Source organism: Zosterops lateralis (genome assembly GCF_965231275.1).
Source record: "Zosterops lateralis genome assembly, chromosome: 32".
NCBI lineage: Eukaryota > Metazoa > Chordata > Aves > Passeriformes > Zosteropidae > Zosterops > Zosterops lateralis.
The window spans coordinates 411,202-436,506 of record NC_139792.1 but is presented as its reverse complement, the minus strand read 5'-3'; the positions used below and the strand labels follow the sequence as shown (position 1 = coordinate 436,506).

The 25,305-nt window shown below is 29.2% G+C and overlaps 2 protein-coding genes across 3 annotated transcripts in view; one reads left to right on the top strand and one right to left on the bottom strand.

Annotated features, from left to right (window-relative positions):
• The window catches only part of HOXC6 (homeobox C6), a 29,703-nt gene extending 12,818 nt beyond the window's left edge, over positions 1-16,885 (bottom strand). The window contains exon 1 of the mRNA XM_083881134.1: positions 16,837-16,885. The gene's annotated coding sequence lies outside the window, so the exon portion shown is untranslated. The remainder of the gene's footprint in view (positions 1-16,836) is intronic.
• LOC310921037 (uncharacterized protein) overlaps positions 303-25,305 on the top strand; it is a 52,941-nt gene continuing 27,938 nt past the window's right edge. The window contains exons 1-2 of one of the 2 annotated variants that reach the window (XM_083881128.1): positions 303-8,466; positions 8,650-10,614. In XM_083881128.1, coding sequence (XP_083737254.1) covers positions 9,764-10,614 — 851 coding nt within the window. In that variant the 5' untranslated portion in view covers positions 303-8,466; positions 8,650-9,763. Of the gene's footprint in view, positions 10,615-25,305 lie in introns of both variants that reach the window. The other variant, XM_083881127.1, reaches the window with a different exon arrangement.

Genomic DNA, 25,305 nt, shown 5'->3' with positions numbered 1-25,305 from the left:
AAGTGGGGATGGGGAATTAATCTGATTTTATATATATATATATATTTTATTATTATTATTATTTTTAATACATATATCCCCCCCTCTCTGTCCTCAGCACAGAAAATAATAAAATTAAATTTAAATTTAAAAAGTTAAAAGTGAAGTGGGGATGGGGAGTTAATCTGATTTAAAATAATAATAGTAATAATAATAATCAATAAATATATATAGATATATATTTTTATATATCCCCCCCTCTCTGTCCTCAGCACACACAAAAAAATAAAATTTAATTTAAATTAAAAAGTTAAAAGTGAGTGGGGATGGGGAGTTAATCTGATTTAAAATATTATTACTATTAATAATAATAATAATAAAAAAATATATTTATTTATAGATATCCCCCCTCCTTCTCTGTGCTCAGCACACAAAACAATTAAATTAAAATTAAAAAGTTAAAATTGAAGTGGGGATGGGGAGTAAGTCAGGTAAAAAAAATTAATAAAATAAATAAATATATTTTTATATATTTATATAAATTTATATCCCCTCTCTGTGTCCTCAACCTCGACCTCATAATAAATAAAAAAATTAAATTAAAAAATTAAAAGTAAAGTGGGGATGGGAAGTAAGTCAAGTAAAAAAATATAATAAAATAAATATATATATATTTATATATATTTCCCACCACCCCCCTCTCTCTGTCCTCACCACACCAAAAATAAAATTAAATTAAAATTTTTAAAAAAATTAAAATTAAATTTAATTCCCAGCCCTGGTTGCTCCTGGGGGGGAAAAGGGGGGAGACAAAATCCTAAAAAAAAAAATAATCCGAATTTTTGTGAACTTTTCCCCATTTCCCCCTTTCCCTCCTCCCCTTTGGCTTCGCGCCACCTTTTTCCTCCTTGATTTTTATTTTTATTTTGATTTTTTCCTCCTTTTCCTTCTTCTTTTTAACCGCCATTTTTTTCCTCTCTTTTATTCCACTTATTTTATATTTTATTTTTAACCAGAAATTTAAATATTTCCGAATTTCTCCGCCTTTAAATTATCTCCCAATAAATGAAATAAAAAATCCAAAGCCGGAGCTCCCAATTCCCAGCAATAAATCTCGGCGCGTCCACAGAATATTTAAGTCATAAATTATCCCCTTTTTTTTTGTTTTCTTTTCTTTTCTTTAAACCTTTTTATTTTTTCTTTTTAATTTATTTTTATTTTTTTATTTTAAAAAAATTATAATTTTTTGTGAATATTTAAAGCGTTTTAAACCCGATTGAGGATTTAAAAATAAATAAAATAATTTGATTTTTAAAGGAAAAAATAAATAAAAATAAAGGAGGAGGCGGGATAAACATGGCGACTCCTTAACGCGGCACAAGGAGATTAAAACTCCTTAAAAAACGCAAAAATTTGGGGGAAAAAATCAAATTTTCCAGATAAAAATCCCCCCAAATCCTTCGCTGGGAAATTGGGATTTTTTTCTCCATTTTTGGGTCATTTTTCCTCCAATTTTGGGGTTTTTTTTGAGGTTCCCAAACGACAAAAAGAGGGAAAAAAAAAAAGATTTAAATCAAATTATTTATAAATAAAAAGGATTTTTGGGCCCGGGAGGAAATTCCGAGTTTTAATAAATAATAAACTTTTTCCCAAAGTTTTTATTTTATTCGGGAATTTTTCAGGGAGGAGGAAAAACCCTCAACTTTTACTTTGTTTTTTCCCTTTAAAAAATCCCTTAAATAAAATAAAATAAAATAAAATAAAATAAAATAAAATAAAATAAAACAAAATAAAATAAAATAAAATAAACCCCAAAATTCCGCTTTTACCTGAATAATTTTATTTTTTTCAGCATCTTCGGAGCTCCGAAAAAATAAAAAAAAATCCGATTATTGAAAGGGGAAAACTCGGCTCTTCCTCCTCGGTGCTTTTGTTGTAAAATCTCTTTTTTTTCTGCTTTTTTTTGTTTAAAAAACTCCCAATTTACGGCGAGGGGGGAGGAGGATTTGTGGATTTGTTGTTTCCGCTGGAGCCAAAAAAAAAAAATCTGATTTTTTTTTATTTTTCCTTAATTATTTAAGGAAAAAAAATCTGATTTTTTATCATTTTTTTCCAATTATTTTGTTAAAAAAAATCCGATTTTAATATTTTTTTTCTTGATAAATTAAAACTCGTATTTTTTTTTAATTATTTTTATTTTTTTAAAGAGAAGAAGGAGGAGGAAATATTTGTCCCCCTTCGGGCACCGGATGCCAAAGGATTTTTATGTTCTTTTTCCTCTGGGCAAACAAAGCAAACTCATCAATGGGCGCAATAAAACCATAAACTGGGAAAAAAAACCCTTAAAACCTAAAAAAAACCCTTAAAAACCCCCTTAAAACCTTTAAAAAAATCCTAAAAATCCCCCCTAAAACTTAAAAAAAAAAATAAATTAAAAAGCACCAAAAACACCCCAAAAATATCATCAAAAATTCAGATTTTTTACCCCCCAAAAAAAGGATTTTTCCACCTTGGGGGAGAATTTTTTAACTTTTTTTTCCTCCAAAAATTCTCTTTTTTTTCTCCTTCTCGTTGTTAAAAATAATAATTTTAAAAATCGCCCAAAAGTTTTTGGGGGAGAAAGAAAAAAATAATGAAAAAAATCGGATTTTTTGGGAGGATTTTGATGCTTTTTTTGTTTATTTTTCCCCTTCCCAAAAAAGGGGATTTTTTTGGTGAAAAATCCCCAAAATTTGGGATTTTTTTTGGGATTTTTAAAATATCCCAAAGGTCGGGAAAGGTTTTGAGGGAGGAATTTATTATTAAAAAATCTGATTTTTTATTGGGGCCAAAACTTTGGGGAAACTTTTCATTTTTTCAGACGCTCCTTTTCCCTTTAATTTGAATTTTTCCGGTGTTTTTTTCCTCCTTTTTTTTTCCTGAATCTCCTTCATTTATTAATTTCTTTTTTATTGATTTTATTTTTCCCTTTTGCCTTTTTATTTTTGCTTTTTTTCTCTCTTTTTTCCCCATTTTTCCCACTTTTATTTCTCTTTTTTTCCACTTTTCTTTCTCTTTTTTTTCCATTTTTATTCCTCTTTTTTTCCGCTTTTATTCTTCTTTTTTCCCCCATTTTTCCGCTTTTTATTTTGCTTTTTTCGCTCCTTTTTGCCCTTTTAAAAAATCCCTTTTATTTTTGTTATTAATTATTAATTATTTATATTCTTATTTTTATTTGTATTTCTATTTTATTTTTAATATTATTTTTAATTTTTGTTTTTATTTTTATTTTGGAATTTTTTTCCTCTTTATTTTTGATTTTTTCCCTATTTTTGACTTTGTTTTTAACCCATTTTTATTTTTATTTTTATTTTTATTCCAATTTTTATTTTTATTCCAATTTTTATTCCAACTTTTATCCTAATTTTATTCTAATTTTTCTATTTATTTTGGGATTTTTTTTTTCTCTTTTATTTTATTTTTAAATTTTTTTTTTCCAGGAAGGGAAAATAAAACCAGAGACCTCGAGGAAGTTTTTTTTTTATTCCCTTTAATTGTTTTACGACCCAGAAAGTGCCGCCATAAAATCCAAATAAAACCCAAAAAACCCAAAAAACACAAAAAACACAAACCTGGGGCCGCTTTGGGGCTGAAAAACCCCAAAAAAATAAAGATAAAAAATAAAAAAATAATTAAAAATTAAAATATGGATTAAAAAAGCACAAAAAACCCCATTAAAAATAAAGAAAAAGAAGAAAAAAATTAAATAAAAATTAAAATGTGGATTAAAAATCATGAAAAAACCTTAAAAAATAAAGAAAAAGAAGGAAAAAAATTAATTTAAAAATTAAAATGCGGATTTAAAAAAAGCAAAAAAAAAAAAAAGAAAATAAAAGGAGGAATATTTTAATTAAAAAATAAATAGAGGAATTTTAATTAAATGATAAAAGGGGAAAAATAAAGAAAAAGAGGGAAAATTTAATTAAAAATAAAATATGGATAAAAAAAATCACAAAAAACCCCATAAAAAAATAAAGGAAAAAAGGGAATTTTTAATTAAATAATAAATGGGAGGGAATTTAATTAAATTATAAATGGGGAGAAATAAAGAAAAAGAGGGAAAATTAAATTAAAAATTAAAATGCGGATTTAAAAAAGCACCAAAAAAAAAATTTAAAAATAAAGGAAAAAATGGGAAAATTAAATTAAAAATAAAAGGCGGATTAAAAAAACGATTAAAAAATAAAGAAAAAAAGGGAAAAATTAATTTAAAAATAAATACAGGAAATTTAATTAAATAATAAACAAGGAAAAATGAATAAAAAGAAGAAAATTTAAATAAAAAATAAAATACAAATTAAAAAATCACTGAAATCCTCCAAAAACCCGAATTTTAAATCGGATTTTTTGATTTTTTTTTTCTAAAAGCGGATTTTTTTTTTTAGGGAACTTTTCACCCCCATTAAAACCAATTTTATTTTGATTTATTTTTAATTTTTGAGGTGAAAATTCCGATTTTGGGGCTGCAAATAATTAAAAGGAAAAACAAGAGCAGATGTTGGGTTGGAAAAAAACGCCGCTTTTGTTCCCAAAAAAAAATCAAAATAAAACCCAAAAAAATTAAAAATAAAAAATATTTCCCCTTTCCCACCTTTATATTAATTTTTTTAGTAAAAAAATCTGATTTTTTTTTGGTTAAAAAGGGCGGAAAAATGAAATAAAAAGGAGAAAAAAATGAAAATAAATTGAATTTTCACTCGGCGCTTTAATTGGGGTTGATGAGGTGATTTAAGAGGAGAAATTAAATAAAATCAGGTTTTAAAATAAAAATAAAATTAAAATTTGGGGATTTAAAAACCCCAAAAATCCGCCGGAATTGGGAGGAAAATCCCGGCCCCAAATGGCCCCAAAAAAATCCCATTTTTTAAAATTATTTTTGGGGTTTTTAAAGTTATTTTTTGGGATTTTCTCATTTTATTTCTGTCAACTAAAAATGGGGAGTTTTTCCTTTAAAAATCAGATTTTTCAGGAGGATTTTGGGGTGAAAAAAGTGGAAAAAAAGTGAATTTTGGGGGGTTTTTTTGGGAGGAGATTTTGGTCTTTAAAACCTTAAATTTATCCCAAATTTTCCCTTTTATTTTTTATTTTTCCTTCTTTTTTTCCCTTTTTATTTATTTTTAATTTTTTTCTCCTCTTTTTATTTTTATTTTTCTTAATTTTTTCTTTATTTTGAGCCTTTAATTTATAATTTATTGATTTTTTCCCCTTTTCCTGCAGAAAAATTTCAGTTTTATTTAATTTTTTAGGCTGAAAATCCTTTTTTTTTATTTTTAATTTTTATTATTATTAATAAAAGGTTTGGGTAAATCTTCAGGAATTAACGGGGGGAAATAAATCAATTTTTGGTCAAAAATTTGGATTTTTTGGAAAAAATTTAAAATTTTATTCCTGGGGAAAATCTGGCCTTGGTTGGGCCAATACAAATCTCATTTTTTACCCCAAAAATTAAATTATTTCATTAAAAAAAACCATTTTTCCCACCAAAATTCTCATTTATTCCCCTCCCGCCGCTTTAATTTTATTTATTTTGAATTTCCAGCCCCTTTGAGGAGAAAAAATTGAATTTTTGGGGCATTTTCTTGTTGATTTTTCCAATTTTTTCCCCATTTTTTGATTTTATTTCATTTTTCCGCGCGGATTTTGATAAAAGTTTTGGGACTTTTGGCTGAAAAATGGATTTTTTATTATAATTATAAATATTGGGTGGAAAAAAAGGAAAAAAGTCGGGGTTTTTTTATTGTTTAAATCCCTCAGAGGGTGGAAAAATTATCAAAAAATTGGAAAAAAAGGTGGAAAAATGAGAAAATAAAAATAATAAAAATAACTAAAAAGGAAAATTTGGTAATTGGAAAAATAAATCCAGGAGAGAGAGAAAAAAATACCGAATTTTCTTGGTTTTATCCAGAATTTTGTTGTTTTTATCCCGAATTTTGTTGGTTTTATCCCGAGGCTCCAAAGGGATTTTTTTAGGGAATTAAATGGAATTTTTTGGGATTTTTTTAATGGTTTTTAATTGATGAATTTTCCCTTTAATTGGGGCCAGAGGGGGAAATTATTTATTTCCTGATTTATTTATTTCCTGATTTATTTTATTTTATTCTTTTATTTTATTTTAATTCATTTTATTTTATTTTATTCTATTTTATTTTATTTTAATTTTATTTTTATTTTATTTTATTTTATTTTATTTTATTTTATTTTATTTTATTTTATTTTTTGGCTCCTGCTCGGAGAAAAGGCAGAGAAGGGAAAGGAGAAAAATAAAATATAAAATATTTAAAAATTCAAATTTAAAATGAGAAAATAATAATAATAAAATAAAATATTTAAAGTAATAATAGTAATAATAATAGTAATAATAATAGCAATAATAATAGTAATAATAAAATAAAATAAAATAAAATAATAATAATAATAATAATAATAATAATAATAATATTCTCCCCCAAATAATTCAAAGTTTAAAACCAAAAAAACCCCAATTTTTTTCATTTAATTCAATTTTTTCAAGGACAGCCTCTTAAAAATCAAATTAATTGAATTTCTTGATTAAAAAACATCAAAAAAAGAGGAAAAATAATGAAGAAAATTGGGATTTTCGGGGTAAAAATGGGCGGATTTGGGGTTTGTTTATAAGGGACGGGGAAGGTCAAATTTGGGGTAAATTTGGGGTTTTTTGGTTCATTTTTCTCCGGGAAAATCCCGATTTTTGGGCTCGGAGGGAAAAGGGAAGAATTTCCGAGGAAATAAATTCATTTTGGCTGCTGGGAAATCATTTATTTTAAAATAAATGAGTTTTTTGGGGGAAAATATTCCCGAAAATTCCCCCAAAAATGAGAATTTTTTCCCGTTTTCCCAAAGGAGCCGCTGAGGGGAAAGAATTAAAAATCTGCCCTAAAATTGAGGCTTTGGGGGGAATTTTAGGGGTGAAAAATCGACGTTATTAAAAAAAAATCAGGTTTATTTTTATTATTTTTATTGGTTTTATTGTTTAATTTATTGTTATTGTTATTTCTATTTATTATTTATTTTCCTAATATTATTATTATTATTTTATTTTTATTCTTTTTTATTTTATTTTTATTTTTATTTCTATTTTTATTCTTATTTTTATTTCTATTTTATCTTTATTTCTATTTTTATTCTTATTCTTATTTCTTTTTTATTTTTATTTTTATTTTAATTATTTTTATTTCTATTTTTTCTTTCTATTTTTATTCCTATTTCTATTTTTATTATTATTATTATTTCTATTTTTTTCTTACCTTTATATTTATTTTTATTAATTTTATTTTATATTTTTGTTTTCTTATTTTTATTTCTTATTCTTATTTCTTTTTATTTTTATTTTAATTATTTTTCTTTCTATTTTTTCTTTCTATTTTCAATCTTATTTTTTAATCTTATTTTTATTTTTTTTTCTATTTTTATTCCTATTTTTATTTATATTTTTATTAATTTTATTTTCTATTTTTATTTCCTTTCCCCTTAAACCAGGAGCCAAAATAATCCCCGGAAATGAAATAACAACAACAATCCCCATAAAAACCCATAAAAACCCATAAAACCCCCTTTAATTCCCTTTTATTTCCATTTTTATGACCATTATTTATATTTCCCTGAAAACCCGCATTGGGGGCGGATTTCTCCATTTCCAGCCCTTTAAATCCACCAGAAAAATCAAATTTATTTCAATTATTTTTTATATTTTTAACTGAAAACTCCAAATCCGCGTCTGTTCTTCATCAATTCCAGATTTTCTCCCTTTTCCTGCCTCGGGGGGATTTAAAAAGTCGTAAAAATAATAAAAAAAAGGGATAAAAAAATCAAAAATCCGCAAAAAAGGGAAAGTGAAGAGTTTTTAACGAGTTTGGGAAATTCGGGATGAGGAGAAAAAGGTTAAAGGGAGAAAAATTGGGGCGAAAATTGAATTTTTGGGGGTTTTTTTTTAGGTGGAAATTTGGAGAAATTGGGGGTTTATGGTCTCGCTTTAAAATGTAAAAAATACTTTTATTTTTTTTAATTTTTAGAAGAATAAAAAGGGGGAAAAAAGGGGAAAAAAAGGGAAAAAAAGGGGAAAAAATTGAAATTTGGGGCCCAAAGGTGGCGCGTTTCCGTCACTGGGGGGCGCTGCTCAAACCCCTCAAACAACAAAATAAACCCAAAAAAATCCCAAATTTTCACCTCCCGCAGAAGAAAAATTCGGGATAAACTCGGATCTCTCCTTTTCCCTTCCAAGAGGGAAATAATTCCATTTATTGAGGATTTTTAAGGGGATTTTAAGGGTTTTTTTGGGTTTTAAATGGATTTTTTTTGGTTTTTTTAAAGGTTTTTTTTCCTCTTTTTGTCTCTCCCTTCCCGGCTTCTCCCAGCGAGGGGAAAAATGGAAATAATTCAATTTATTTCTGATTTTAAGGGATTTTTAAGGGTTTTTAAGGGGTTTTTGGGGTTTTTTTTTAAAGCTTTTTTTTTGGGGGGGTTTAAAGGATTTTTTTCCTCTTTTCGTCTCTCTCATCTCGGTTTCCCCCAGAGAGGGGAAAAATGGAAATAATTCAATTTATTTATGATTTTTGAGGGGTTTTTAGGGGGTTTTTAGGGGTTTTTTAAGGGGTTTTTAAGGGGTTTTTGGAGGGTTTTTTGGGATTTTTTGGGGGTTTTTAAAGGATTTTTTTTCCTCTTTTCGTCTCTCCCATCTCGGTTTCCCCCAGCGAGGGGAAAATGGAAATAACTCAATTTATTTATGGTTTTTAAGCGGTTTTTAGGGGTTTTTTTGGGTTTTTAAATTGAATTTTTTCCCTATTTTCAGCTCTCTAATCCCGGCTTTCCCCTGGCGAGGGGGAAAATGGAAATAATTCTATTTTTTACTGGTTTTTAAAGCGTTTTTTAAGCTTTTTAATGGGATTTTTAAGGTTTTTTTTTCCTCTTTTCGTCTCTTCAATCCCGGCTTCGCATCAGTGAGGGGGAAAATGGAAATAATTCAATTTATTGCTGATTTTAAGGGGTTTTAAAAGCGTTTTTTAAGGGTTTTTTGTGGGTTTTTATTTGGTTTTTTTTTTCCCTCTCTCCGTCTCTCCCATCCCGAAAAAAAAAACCATAAATAATTCAATTTATTCCTGATTTTAAGGGGGTTTTTAAAATTTTTTTGGCATTTTTTGGGTTGTGTTTTTGTTCTTTTTTTTCTCTCTCTCCGTCTTTCCCATCCCGGAAAAAAAAAATAGAAATAATTCAATTTATTACTGATTTTAAGTTATTTTTAAGCTGTTTTTTAGCATATTTTACGGGTTTTTTTTCTCTCTCCATCTCTCCCATTCCAGTATTGGGAAAAAAATTAGAAATAATTCAATTTATTGCTGGGGTTTTTTTGGTTTTTAAAGCGGTTTTTAGCACATTTTAGGGTTTGTGGGGTTTTTTTTCTCTCCATCTCCACCATCCAAGCGCTGGGAAAAAAAAATTAGAAATAATTCAATTTATTGCTGATTTTAAATGATTTTTAAGCGGATTTTTTGTGGTTTTTTAGTGTTTTTTTAGTTATTTTTTTTGTCCTTCTCCCCCACCTCTTTTATTTTATTTTGGGTCAGTTTTTTGTATTTTTTCCCCCATTTTTTTGTTGTTTTCTCTTTGTCTGGGCCCGGCGGGGGGCGGCGCTTCCCGCGGGGCCTCAAAGGGGAAATTGGGATTTTACAGCCCCGGGCGCGGCCCAGACGCCGCAATTTGGGGCCAAAATTCACCTTTTTTCTCCTTTTTTATGGTGTTTGTGTCTGGCCCGGCCGCCCGGACCCTCCCCCAGCAAGGCCAGAACTTTCCTGCTTTTTTTCCGCTTTTTTCCTCTTTTTTTCTGCATTTTTTCTGCTTTTTTTCCTCTTTTTTCTGCCTTTTTTCCCACTTTTTTCGCCTTTTTTTCTGCTTTTTTTCCCTCTTTTTTTTCTGCCTTTTTTCCACTTTTTTCGCCTTTTTTTCTGCTTTTTTTCCCACCTTTTTTCCTGTTTTTTTTTCTGCTTTTTTCTGCTTTGTTTCCTCTTTTTTTCTGCTTTTTTCCACTTTTTTCCTCTTTTTTCCGCTTTTTCCCTCTTTTTTTTTTTTTTCAGCATTTTCCCCACTTTTTTCCTTTTATTTCCACTTTTTTTCCCCTTTTTTTCAACTTTTTTTCAACTTTTTTTTCAACTTTTTTTTCCAACTTTTTTTTTTTGCCTTTTATTTCTATTTTTTTCCCTTTTTTTCCCCAATTTTTTCCCATTTTTTTCCAACTTTTTTCTCATTTTTTCAGCATTTTTCCCAAATTTTCCACCCTTCTTTTTCACCATTTTCCCTTTTTTATTTTCTCTTTTTTCCCTTTTTATTTTCACTTTTTTCCCTTTTTATTTTCATTTTTCCCCCTTTTCTTTCCACTTTTTCCCCCTTTTTCCCACCTTTTCCCCACTTTTTCCCTCACTTTTCCCACCTTTTCCCACTTTTCTCCTTTTTTCACCTTTTCCCCCCTTTTTTTCCTTTTATTTCCACTTTTTCCCATTTTTTCAACTTTTTTCCCCTTTTTTCCAAGATTTTTCCCTTTTTTCCAACTTTTTTTCCAACTTTTTTCCCATTTTCCACCTTTTTTTTGTCTTTTTTTCCCCTTATTTTTCACTTATTTTTCCCCTTTTCCCTCATTTTTCCCCTTTTTTCTCCCTTTTCCCCATATTTTTCCCATATTTTCCCTCTTTCTCCCCATTTTTTGGGTGATTTTCTCCCTTTTCCCCCCAAATTTCCCACCCCGCCCTCAATATTTTGAATTTCACACCAATTTAACCCCCGACCACTAAAAAACTCCATTTTTCCACCTTTTTTTCCCCATTTTTCTGATATTTTCCTGCACAATCAGAGCTGGAGGTGCCACAAAACCTCCCACAAAAATTCCAATATTGGTTAAAACCCCTCCCCAAACCCATTTTCTCTTCTCTGATGATTTTTAATTCAAATTTTTCCCCCTTTTGGTCAATTTTTGCAGCTCCTTTTTCCTTTATTTCCTCCCCCCTCCCCCAAATTCAGACCTGGAGGGTAAAAAAAGCCCAAAAAAATCAAATTTTAACCCAAATAAACCCACGAGTCTCCAAGAAAATCCCATTTTTCACTGAAATCACCTCAAAAAAATTCAAAATATTCAAAATATTTCCTCCCCCGCCTCTTTCTAAGAATCTTTTGTGGTTTTGTGGCTTTTTTGGGGGTTTTTTTCCAGGTTTTTGTGGTTTTTTTGGGATCATTCGACGCCTCTTCGTTGGGATTTGGGATAAGTCGGATTTATTTTATTTATATTTTATTTATTTTATTTATTTTATTTCTTTTACTTTATTTTACTTTATTTTGTTTTATTTTATATTTTATATTTTATGTTTTATATTTTATGTTTTATTTTATTTTGTTTTGTTTTATTTTATATTTTGTATTCTTTATTTTATTTTATTTTATTAATTTGTTTTATTTAGTTTTATTTTTTATTTTTTATTTTATATTTTATTATTTTATTTTACTTCATTTTATTTTATTTTCACATTTATTTTCACATTTTATTTTATTTTCACATTTTAATCTTTATTTTCCCTTTAAATCTTTATTTTCCATGGAGTTTTCCTATTTAAATCTTTATTTTTCCAGTGACTTTTCTTATTTAAATCTTAATTTTCTATTTAATTTTCTCATTTAAATCTTTATTTCCAGTTGATTTCTCTGGTTCAATCTTTATTTTGGCCTCAATTGGCTCCTTTCAATGTTTATTTTCTGTTTAAATTTGCATTTCCTGTTTAATTCTCTTCTTTAAATATTTATTTTACTATTGAAGTCTCTGGTGGACTTTCCTCGTTAAATCTTTATTTTCTATTTAATTTCCCTCGTTAAATCTTTATTTTCCATTGGATTTTTCCCTTTAAATCTTTATTTTCTATTTATTTTTTATGTATTTCTTTAAATCTTTATTTTCTATTTAATTTTCCTCCTTAAATCTTTATTTTTCCATCAGATTTTCTTATTTAAACCTTTTATTTCCCATTTAATTTTCTTTCTATTTAATTTTCCTCATTTAACATATTTCTTCTATTTAATTTTCCTAAATTTAATTTTTTTCCTATTTAATTTTCTCATTTAATAATCTTTTCCTATTTAATTTCCCTCATTTTAACTTTTTCCTATTTAATTTTCTCATTAAATATATTTTTTCCTATTTAATTTTCTAATTTAATTTTTTAAATTTAATTTTCCTCATTTTAACTTCTTCCCATTTAATTTTCCCATCTAATTTTTTTCCCATTTAATTTTCTCATTAAATAATATTTTTCTATTTAATTTTCTCATTATTTTTTTCTATTTAATTTTCTCCCTATTTTCTATTTAATTTTTTCCATTAAATTTTTTTTCTATTTAATTTTCTCTCTTTTTTCTCTTTAATTTTCCCATTAAATAATTTTTTTTCTATTTAATTTTCTCATTTCTCCCTTTATTTCCTTTCCCCTCCCTTTATTTCACCGAGTTCATTCCAAACCCTAAAAAAAACCCCCAAAACCCTTTAAAAACTCCAAATAAATCTAAATAACCGCAGGATTTCCTGGGATTTTGTCAATAATTCCCAATAAATCCCCATTAGGGCAAATTAATTCCTTCTGCTTTTCACCGGGATTAAACAACACCAAAAAAAAAAGGAGAAAAAAGAGAAAAAAAAAGGCAGGAAAAACCCAATTTCCAGGGACATAAATCACCCCCTTGATCCTTCCCCGACCCACTCAAAATGTCCCAGAAAAACACAAAAAAAAGGCCAAAAAATCAGATTTTTTTGGGGTTTTATTCGGATTTTTTTGGGGGTTTTATTCGGATTTTTTTAGGTTTTTTTAGGAATTCCTTCCTGGAGAAATGAGGGAAAGAATAAAGCGAATTTTGGGTGAGAAAAGAGTAAAAAAAAATCAAATTAAAGCCCCCGGGAGCTCCAATTTCTGGTTCCAATAAACGCTCCATAAAATTCCCTTTTACGGCTCCGGCGGCCACAAAAAAAAAGGGGCGAAAATGGGAATTTTTTTGACTCTTTTTTTTGGCTTTTTTGGCTTTTTTGGGGGTATTTTTTGCGCTTTTTTTGGGGCTTTATTTTCCTTTGCGATTCGAGGTGAAGTTTTGGGTTTATTTGGAGTTTTGGGGGGAATTAAATTAAAATTAAATTGAAATAAAATGGGGGGGGGGGGAAAAAGGGGGAAAAAGGAGAAAAAAGGGAATAAAAAGGGGAAAAAGGGGAAAAAAGGAGGGAAAAAGGGGAAAAAAATGCAAAAAATAAGGGAGTGGAAGAGGGAAAAAAAGCGAATAAAAGGGAGAAAAATAAAGGGAATTAAAGGGAGAAAATAAGGGGAATAAAACGAGAAAAAAAGGGGAATAAAATGGGGGAAAAGGGAATTAAAGGGAGGATAAAAAGGAAATAAAAGGGAATAAAATAAGGGAATGAAAGAGGGGAAAATGTGAATTAAAAGGGGGAAATAAAGGGAATAAAAGGGAAAAATAAAGGGAATAAAGGGGGGAAAAAAAAGGGAATAAAAGGGGGAAATAAATGGAATAAAAGGGGGAAAAAATGATGAAAAAGGGAATTAAAGGGGGGGATAAAAAGGGGAATAAAAGGGAAAAAATTAGAGATTAAAAGGGGAATAAAAGTGGGTGAAAAAAAGAGAATAAAAGGAAATAAAAAGGAGAAAAAAAGGGAAATAAAAAGGCGGCGGTGCCGAGTTGGGCCCCAATATTTCCCCTCCCCCAAGGCCCGAGGATTTCCCAAAAAAATCCGATTTTTTTTGGCGGAATTTCCACTTTTATTTATTGACTTTCCACCCCCCACCCTCCCCCTTCCCCCTCATTATTTATTATTATTTAATTTTTATTTTATTTTTCTAAACGGCGGCGCCAAGATTTGGGTTTTTTGTGTCCTCCCAACCCCCACCCCAAAATTCCAGGAATATTTTTAATTCCCGAGGCCTTTTTTTTATTTTTTCCACAAGAAAATCACCCCAAATCACCCCAAATCACCCAAAATCACCCAAAATTACACAAAAATTACCCAAAATTACCCAAAATTCACAACGACAACAATAAAACCAACAACAACAACAATCCACAAAAGCGGCGAGGCAGAAATGAAATAAAATCACCAAAAATCTACTTTTTTTCCCCCCAAAATTCTCTTTTTCCAGCCACAAATCCCCCCAAAAATTCAGAATAAATCCCCAAAATCGACAAAACCAACAACAACAAAAATCTCATAAAAAGCGACGAGGCAGAAATTCAATTTAAAACCACAAAATCTACTTTTTTTCCCACCAAAATCCACTTTTTCCTCCCAAAAATCCCATTTTTCCAGCCACAAATCCCCCCCAAAATTGAGAATAAACCCCCAAAATCCACAAAACCAAACAACAACAAATCCCAAACAAGCGACGAGGCAGAAATTAAATAAAAATCACCAAAATTTACTTTTTTTTCCCCAAAATTCCTCTTTTTTTTCCCCCAAATTCCCCCAAAAATTTGGAAAAAAATCTCCAAAATCTCCTCCAGTTCCCTCCCCAACCGGGGCTTTTTAATAATATTTTTAAATTCTTTTTTTTTTAATTATTAAAAGGAGAATAAATCAAATTATTGTGGTGGGAAAAGGGGGAAAAGGGACCCCCAGGTTGGGGATTTTTTGTGGATTTTGGGGGGATTTTTTGTGGGTTTGGGTTTTTTTTTTCAGATTTTTTTGAGGTTTTTGTGGAATATTTATGGAATTTTTGGGGGTTATTTTAATATTTTTCGTGGATTTTTGGGGTTTTTGTGGATTGTTTTGGATTTTGGAGGTTTTTGGGGGGGAGTTTTGTGGATTTTTGTGGATTTGGGGGGATTTTTTCAGTATTTTTGGGGGTTTTTGTGGATTTTTTTGGGGTTTTTTGTGGATTTTTGGGTTTTTTCTGTGTTTCCGGGCGAGGGAGGGCCCGGGGGAGGGTCTGGGGAGGGTCGGGGGATAAAAAGGGAACAACAACTGACACAGGGCAGGGGAAGGGCGGGGAAATAAATAAAATAAAATAAAATAAAATAAAATAAAATAAAATAAAATAAAATAAAATATAAAATATAATATAAATAACATAAAATAAAATAATATAAAAATAAAATATAATATAAATAACATAAAATAAAATAATATAAAAATAAAATAAAATATATTAAATATAAGATAAAATAAAATATAAAATAATATAATATATAATATAAGATATAATATCATATTATATTTTATATATATAATAAATATAAAATAAAAGTAAAATCAAAATAAATAAAAAATAAAATCAAAATAAATAAAAAATTAAAAGATAGGAATTTTTTAAAATTCAAAACCGAATAAAAATAAGTCACTAAAAGCAAATAAAGAGAAGGAAAAAATAAAATAGTAATTAAGATTTTAAAAAATAGGGATAAAGTGGGGGAATAGCAATAGAAGTAAAATATATAAATTAATAGATAAAATTAATATATAGAATTTAATATCTAGAAAATAATATATAGACATTAATATCTATAAATTGATATAGAGAAGTAAATATATAGAAATAAATATATAGAAATAAATATATAGAAATAAATATATAGAAATAAATATATAGAAATAAATATATAGAAATAAATATATAGAAATAAATATATAGAAATAAATATATAGAAATAAATATATAGAAATAAATCTACAGAAAATAATACACACAAATTAAAATGGAACTAAAACGAGAAATAAAAACCAGGAATAAAAATAGAAATTAAATGCAGAAATTAATATAGAAAAAGAAAATAGGGATTACAATAAAAATATAAAATAGGGATATAAATAGAAATACAAACAGAAATAGAAATAAAAATAAAAGAAATAACAATAAAAAATACAGGAATAAAATAAAATGAAATAAAATAAAATAAAATAAATGAATTTAAAAGGGAAGGGGAGGGGCCCGTAAAATCCTTCAGGGAAATCTCGGGATTTTTTCCGGATTTAATTCCAAAAAAAACCCCAAAAATCCCAAAAAATTCCCTTTGGGGGCGGATTTGACCCCAAAATAAAAACCCCAAAAATCCCAGAAAAGGCCAAAAGGCGCCTTTGGGGCCCAAAGGGTTCATTATTAATGAGCTGCGGCCCAACATTAATTACATTAATTACATTAATTACATTAATTACATTAATTACATTAATTAATTAACCCTTCACAGGCCGGGATGGGATTGAGACTTTGGGGGGGGAGGAGGAAAAATCCTGGAAAATCCAAATAAATGGGAAAAAAAAAGGGGAAAATTTGGGGAAAATGGGATTTAACAACAATTAACAGCCGCTCATTAATTAATAAATTAATGAAGTCATTAATTAGGGTTCTGCTCCCTCCGCGCATGCGCCGCCCCCGCCCAAATTTATTTATTTATTTCACATTATTTTTCTCATTTTATTCACATTTTATTCAATTTATTCCCATTATTCCCATTATGCACATTATTCCCATTTCCCCCATCACTTAAATCCCATTTTTAATTTAAATTTAAATTATTTTTTTCTCTTTTTTTCACATCAACAAAACACGAGAAAGAGGAAAAAAAAAAACCACAAAAAAACACCCAAAAAAATCAAATTATTTTTATTATTTTTCGTGCTAAAACCCGCGGATTTTTTTTTTAATTATTATTTAATTTTTTGTTAATATATATATAATTTTTTATTTATTTTTTTTTCCTCTTTCTCCCCGCCCGCCGCATCATCGTCACCGTCAGCGTTTCCCCATCATTAAATTCCCTTTGAGCCAATAAGGAAACACTCACCGACTCTTCCCTTTTTTCTCTTTTTCTCTTTTATTTTCATTGTTTTTTTTCCCGGATTTTCCTCCAGCGCCGCTCAGCCAAAAAAAAAAAAAAAAAAATTCACAAAAAAAACCGCAAAAAAATCCGCCGGAAAATTCAAAATATAAAGAGAAAAATAGGAAGAATCGCAGTAAAAAATTGGATTTTTTTCGGGGTTTTTTAGGGTGAAAAATCGGACTTTTTTTGGAGGAAAAATGGGATTTTTTAGGAGAAAAAAGGGGTTTTTTAGAGGGGAAATAGGGGGGTTTAGGGAGGAAAAAGGGGGATTTTAGGGAGGAAAAAAAAGGGTTTTAGGAGGGGAAAAATGGGATTTTTTAGGGAGGAAAAAAGGGAATTTTTAGGGGGGGAAAAGGAGTTTTTTAGGTGGAAAAAAGAGATTTTTTAGGGTGGAAAAAGGACATTTTTTAGGTGGAAAAACCCAAGGTTTTTAGGGTGGAAAAAAGGAGGGTTTTAGGAGGAAAAAATGAGACTTTTAGGGGGGAAAAATAGGATTTTTAGGCGAAAAAAGATGATTTTTTGGGGGGTAAAAAAAAGGATTTTTTAGTCGAAAAAAAGCGATTTTTGGGTTAAAAAAAAGGGATTTTTTGGGTAAAAAAAGAGGGACTTTTTGGGTAAAAAAAGAGGGATTTTTTTAGGAGAAAAAAGAGATTTTTTTGGGAAAAAAAAAGGCATTTTTGGGGTTAAAAAATGGATTTTTGAGGGGAAAAAAAAAAAGGGATTATTTATTTTGAGAGCCGCGCGCGGAGGAAGCGCTGAGCGCGTTCGGCCCCGCGGGAGGGGCGGGGGGAGGGGCGGGGGGGGTGGGGGAGGGGCAGGAGGGGGGTGGGGGAGGGGCGGGGGGTGGGGGAGGGGCAGGGGGGGTGGGGGAGGGGCGGCCCCGCAGTAAAAAGTCAATTAAAGGCAAAATGGCCCAAAGAATCCACAACCGGAATTCCAACCCCAGAAAATCCAAAAAGGGGCCGCGATTGGGGGGGAAAAATAACAGGAAAAAAATAATTTAAAATATTCGGAATTAAAATGGGATTAGTTTGGAAAGTAAAGGGAAAAAATGGGATTATTTGGGGAAAAAGTTTTAATTGTTTATAGGAAAAAATATTGTTATTTATAGAAAAAAATCGAATTATTTATAGGAAAAATATATAATTATTTATGGAAAAAATATATAGTTATTTCTAGAAAATATCAAATTATTTCTGGGAAAAAATCTAATTAATTATAGGAAAAAATCGAATTATTTATGGGAAAAAAATCTAATTATTTATAGGAAAAAAAATCAAAATATTTATTTTAAAAAATCGAATTATATATAGGAAAAAATCTAAGTGTTTATTGAAAAAACATAATTATTTCTAGGAAAAAAATAATTATTTCTAAAAAAAATTAATTATTTACAGGAAAAAAAATCTAATTATTTATAGGAAAAAATCTAATTATTTATAGAAAAAATCTAATTACTTCTAGAAAGAAAAAAATCCAACTATTTCCTTTAAAAATCCAATTATCCTTTTTTTAAAAACTCAATTATTCCTTTTAAAAAACCCAATTATTGCTTTTTAAAAAACCCCAATTATTCCTTTTAAAAAAAAATCCAATTATTATTATTATTATTATTACAAAACCCCCATTAAACCCCCCTCCAAAAAAAAAAAAAATCCCAAAAAACCCCCCAAAAAATCCCTAAAAAATCCTTAAAAAATCCCTAAAAAAATCCCTAAAAAATCCCTAAAAAATCCCTAAAAAATCCCTAAAAAATCCTTAAAAAATCCTTAAAAAATCCTTAAAAAATCCCTAAGAAATCCTTTAAAAATCCTTTAAAAATCCCTAAAAATCCTTAAAAAATCCCTAAAAAATCCCTAAAAAATCAAAAAAACCCCCCCCAAAAAATCCTTTAAAAAATCCCTAAAAAATCCTTTAAAAATCCTTTAAAAATCCTTAAAAAAATCCCTAAAAAAAATCTAAAAAATCCCTAAAAAATCCTTTAAAAGAAACCCTAAAACATCCCTAAAAAAACCCTAAAAAATCCCTAAAAAATCCCTAAAAAATCCTTAAAAAATCCTTAAAAAATTCCAAAAAAATCCTTAAAAAATCCTAAAAAAATCCTTAAAAAAATCCCTAAAAAATCCTTAAAAAATCCTTAAAAAATCCAAAAAAAATCCCTAAAAAATCCTTAAAAAATCCTTTAAAAATCCAAAAAAAATCCCAAAAAAATCCCGAAAAAAATCCTAATAAAATAAACTCAAATCCAATATATTTATTTTGATTTTGGTGTGCTCCCGGTCAGGCGGCAGCACGAGAAGTGCACGAGGCGCGGGCGGAGGCGCAATAAAAAGTTCACGTTCATGGCTGGAATCCACATGACTTTCCCGTGGCCAATCCAACTTGGGATCGAGTCGTAAACTTTTATTGCTCCGCTGTAAATTTCCCCGCAAACAACCCGGGATGTCGCGGGGCCGCTTTTTATTCTTCTTTTTTTTTTTTTTTAGTCTCTTTTGTGACGAGCGCAAAAAGCTGCTCCGGCTTTGTCGCCATGTTTGTCCTCAGAGCTTGATTTTATTCCCTTTTTTTTCTTATTTTTTTCTTTTTTTTTTCCTTTTTTTTCTTTTTTTTTTCTTATTTTTTTCCCCATTCCCCCCCCCTCTTTTTTTTCCCCTTCCCCCCCTTTTTTCCCCTTTTTTCCCCATTTTTTCCCCATTTTTCTCCCCCTTTTTCCCCTCTTTCCCCCCCTTTTTCCCCCTTTTTTTTCCCTTTTTTTCCCATTTTCCCCCCTTTTTTCCCTTTTTTCCCCATTTTTTCCTTATTTTTCCCCTTTTTCCCCCTTTTCCCCCCCTTTTTTCCCCCTTTTTTCCCCCTTTTTTCCCCCCTTTTTTCCCCATTTTTCCCTTTTTTTCCCCAATTTTTTCCCTATTTTTTTTCCTATTTTTTCTTAATTTTTTCCTATTTTTATATTTTTTTTAATTGCTTTCTTTTTTCAGCCCGCGGCGCTGGTGGGATGTTTGAGGGTTAATTTTAATTAATTTATTTTTGTTGTTGTGGTGGGAGTTAATTGGGGGAAAGGGGGGGGGATAGAAGGGGAAAAAGGGGAAAAAAGGGAGAAAAAAGAGAGAAAAAAGATGAAAAAAAAGGGAGGGAAAGGAGGAAAAAAGGGAAGAAAAAAGGAGAAAAAAGGGGAGAAAAAAGAGGGAAAAAAGGGAGGAAAAAAGGGGGAAAAGGAGGAAAAAAGGGAGAAATGCAGCGCCGGTGGGGAAAATAAATCGGTGAAATGATGATTGAAAAAGGTTTGGACTCGGTGGGAAAAATGATTAAAATGAGGGGGGAAATGGGAAAAAATGGGGGGGGAAATGTGGAAAAAATAGGGGGGGAAATGGGGATAAAATGAGGAAAAAATGGGGGAAAATGAGGAAAAAAATGGGGGAAAATGAGGAAAAAATGGGAGGGAAATGGGACAAAAATGAAGGGAAAATGGGGGAAAAATGGGGATAAAATGAGGAAAAAATCGGGGAGAAAATGGGAAAAAATGATGAAAAAATGGGGGGAAAATGAGAAAAAAATGATGAAAAAATGGGGGGAAAAAAGGGAATTTTGTCCCCCCGCGTTTCCCTCCCCGCCCTGGGCGTGTCTCCTCCGCCAATTCCAAAATTCCGATTTTTCACCCCCCAAATCCTCCTTTTCCACCTGGAGAAACCCAAATTCCCCCCAAAAAAATTCGATTTTTTTTCCCCCCTCCGGCCGCGTTTTCCCCTAATTTTCATAATTTTCCCTCGCTGGGATTCGCCTCCCTAAAAAAAAAAATAAATCCAATTTTTATATTTATTTTTCCCCTTTTTTTTGTTCCCCAGGCGGGGATTTTGATTTAATTTTTTTAGTATTATTTGGAATTTTTTAAATATTATTTTAATTATTTTTGTGGGTTTTTTATGGGCTGTTTTTAACTGAATTTAATTTATTTTTTCCCATATCCGGGGGCTGTTAAAGAGCTGGAAAATCCGGATTTGGGAGGAGAAAATGAGATTTTTTTGGTCGTGTCGGGGCCTGTTCGGAGCCTCCGGAAAACCCCAGAACCGCCTTTTCCTGCCCCAAAACCTCCTAAAAAAACCACCAAAAAATACCCAAAAATCAGTTTAAAATCCCTCAAAAATCTCACCCCATTAAATCATCAACAACTGTAAAAAAACCACAAAAAATTCAAATTATTCTCTTTATATTTAACCCATGAACCGCCTTTTCCTGCCCCAAATCCTCTGAAAAACCACCAAAAATGCCAAAAAAAATCAGTTTTAAATCCCTCAAAAATCTCAGCCCATTAAACCACCAACAGCTGGAAAAAAAAACACAAAAAAATTCAAATTATTCTCTTTATATTTAACCCAGAACTGCCTTTTTACCTCCCAAAAATCCATTTAAAACCTCCCAAAAATCCTCCTAAAAATCTATTTAATATCCTCCAAAAATCCTCCTCAAATTTACTTAAAATCCCCAAAAAAACCCTCCTAAAAATACATTTAAAACCCCCCAAAAATCCTCCTAAAACCACCAAAATCCTCCTAAAAACCACCTAAAAAACCCCAAAAATCCCTTTAAAACCCCCAAAAATCCTCCTCAATCTCAGCCCATGAAACCACCAATAATCAACATCCAGTTATAGAAAAACCAAAAAAAAAATTAAATTATTCTCTTTATATTTAACCCAGAGGCGCCTTTTTCCCTCCCCAAAATCCTCCTAAAACCCCCCAAAAATCCACCTAAAATCCACCTAAAAAACCACAAAAAATCAATTTAAATCCCCCAAAAATCCTCCTCAAATCCACCTAAAAACCCAAAAAAATCCACCTAAAATCCCCTTTAAAACACCAAAAAAATCCATTTAAATCCCCCCAAAATCCTCCTCAATGTCCCCCCGTTAAAGCAGCAACAATCAAGACTCAGCTGGAAAAAAAAACACCAAAAAATTCAAATTATTCCCATTTTTCATCCCAGAACCGCCTCTCTTTTTATTATGTTTTTCCATCCCATGTCATTAATTTCATTTTAATTAATAAAACAACTCCCTGAGCGTTGACTGGGGGAGTGGAAGTTTTTTTAATTATTATTATTATTATTTTATTTTGTTTTGTTTTGTTTTATTGTATTTTGTTTTGTTTTGTTTATTTCGGTTTGTTTTGTTTTGTTTTGTTTTATTTTGTTTTATTTTATTTTTGTTTTGTTTTATTTTATTTTGTTTTATTTTATTTTATTTTTATTTTGTTTTAATTTTATTTTGTTTTATTTTTATTTATTTATTTTACTTTACTTTACTTTACATTTTTTTTATTTTTTTATTTGACTTTATTTTACTTTATATTATTTTTATTTTTTTATTTTACTTTCTTTTCTTTTCTTTTTATTTTATTTTATTTTATTTTATTTTATTTTTATTTTTATTTTATTCTATTTTATTTTACTTTATTTTATTTTAATTTAATTTTATTTATTTTGGTTTGGTTTGATTTTATTTTATTTTATTTTATTTTTATTTTATTTTATTTTATTTTATTTTATTCTAATTTTATTTTATTTTATTCTGCTTTATTTTTTTTTATTTTATTTTATTCTATTTTATTTTACTTTATTTATTTTATTTCCTTTCTTTCCCCCGCTGTTTCTCGGCACAAAGGCCGGGCCGGCCCCGGATGGAGGAAATTCCCTTTTCTCCCTTTACAAACCAATAAATTTTATTAGCGGTAATTAACGGGAAAAGGGATTTCCCGGCACAAAGGAGCCTCCGCCAGAAGAAATTCCGAAATGGCCAAAAAAACCTGAAAAAAACATTAAAAAACCACAAAAATACAGAAAAAAAAAGGGATTTTTTTGGTGTTAAAAATCACCCCGGGAGAGAATCCGACAGTTCCCGCTTTGCTCAGCAGCGGCTCCTGAAATTAACGGCGGAATTCAGTGCGGCTGAGAGAAAATAAATAAAATAAAATAAAATAAAATAAAATAAAATAAAATAAAATAAAATAAAATAAAATAAAATAAAAATAGAATAGAATAGAATAAAGTAAAATAAAATAAAGTAAAATAGGATGAAATAAAATAAAACAGAATAAAATAAAATAAAGTAAAATGAAATAAAATAGAAATAAAATAGAATAGAATAGAATAAAGTGAAATAAAATAAAGTAAAATAGGATAAAATAAAATAAAACAAAATAAAATAAAATAAAATAAAATAAAATAAAAATAAAATAAATAAAATAAAATAACATAAAACAAAACAGAACAAAATAAAACAAAATATAATATAATACAATACAATATAATATAATAAATATAAATATAAATATAAATATAAATATAAATATAAATATAAATATAAATATAAATATAGGCGAGTTTTTAAAAGGCCAGTCCCAAACTCAGAGTTAAACAGAATAAAAAAGCTCTTTTTAATATTAAAAAATTATCATTTTTATTTCTAAATCCACCTCTCCATCTAAATAAAATTAAAAAAATATAAATATATAATTATAATTATATATATATATATATAAAAATACTAATTTACCGCCCCAGAAATTCCTTCTCTCCACATTCCAAGAGCCAGAATTAAAAAAATAAAAATAAAATAAAGGAATTTTTCCCTCCTGGCGCCAGCGGGGATTGGAAATTAAAGGCGGAACCAGCGCTCGGCAAAAAGCAGAAAAAAAACCATAATAAAATTAAAAAAACCCAATAAAATCAAGTAAAATAAACTATAAAATAAACTATAAAATCAAGGAAACTATAAAATAAACGATAAAAGCAAAGGGAAATTTGATGGCGCCATAAAAAGCCGCCAAAGGGTCGATTTTTCTCTTTCCAGGCGCGTTTTTAATTCCGATTTAATTCAGATTTAATTTGGGTAATTCCGGTGATGGAGAAAAAAAAAATAAAAAAAAGAGGAAAATTTCCCTGGAATTAAATCCTCCCCTCCATTAAAAAGCGAGAGAAAAAATAATAAAAAAAAAATTAAAATATCTCTTTATTTTCTTGGAGAAGCGAGAAGTGGATGTGGAAAGAAATAAACTTTTTTTTTTTTTTTTTTTTTGTCATCTTTTCCCTTTAAAATAAAATAAAAATAAAAATAAAATATATCTAAAATAAAAAGGCGAGCGGTAATTTCCCGTTATTTTAAACATAAATGTCAGAGAGGGATGAAAAATTTGATTTTTTTTTTTTTTTAGGGAGGGATTTAAAAATGATCGATGGGAAGGTGGAAAAAAATCGGATTTTTTTTTTATTTTATGATGATTATTTTAAACAGTTTTGTGCCTTTCTCCTCCAAGCCCCACAAAGATAATTTTTAATTTATTTTTATATTTTTTTAAGAGATAAAAAGGGAAAATGTTGATTTTTTTTCCCGATTTTTGGGGGTTTCTAAAGACTGAACTCGGATCCCTCAAAGGACAAAAAGCTCTTGGGTGGAAAAACTGAATAAATATTAAAATAATCTGATTTTTTAGCACAAATTGAGGTTTTCACCTTCACCTTCCCCTCCTGCCCAGAACAGGAAAATAATTCTCATTTTTTTGGTATTTTTGGGGAAAGGATTTAGAGGGAAAACCCCAAAATTTGGGGATTTTGGGCAATTCCTGTCCCTGGAAATTCTCATTTTTGGGTTTTTTTTCCCCCTTTTCCCAGAGCCAAAAATGGGGCTGGAAAAGCCTCAAAATTCCAGCCCCGAATTTCTCCTTTTCCCCTTTTCTTCCCCCAATTTTTCCTCTTTTTTTCCCCATTTCCCCCCATTTTTCCCCATTTTCCTCCTTATTTTCCCTCCTTTTTTCCCCCATTTTTCCCTTTTTTCCCCCCATTTTTTCCCCATTTTTCCCCCTATTTTTTTTCTTTTTTCTCCCATTTTTCCCCATTTTTTCCCCATTTTCCCCCATTATTTTCTTAATTTTCCCCCTTTTTTCCTTCCCCTTTTCCCCAGAAATTCCGAATTTTTAATCCCTTCGGGTATCAGAGAAATTCTCTCCATTTTTAATTTAAAAATCATTAAAAAGGGGGAAAATAAAGAAAGGGGAGAAAATGAGAGAAATTCGGTTTGAAAGGCGGATTTTTGGGGGAATTTTGGGGAATATTTGGGATTTTTTTTCCTTCTCTTTGGAAAGGAGGGGAGGACTTGGAGAAATAAAATAAATAAATGGGAATTAAATAAAAGGGAATAAAATAAAAGGGAATAAAATAAAAAATCTCCTTTAAAAATGGGATGAAGGGGAAAGGAATGAAATAAAAATATAAAGGTGGGGATTAATATTAATAATAATATTATTTTTAATAATTATATTAATAAAGCGCTTTCCCTGCTGTCCATGGGGGAATAAAGGAGGATTTAAAAAAATTAAAATAATGAAAAAAAAGGATTTTTTTTTTTTTTTTCCCACCGGGAAAAAGGAAAAGAACAAAGAACCAAGG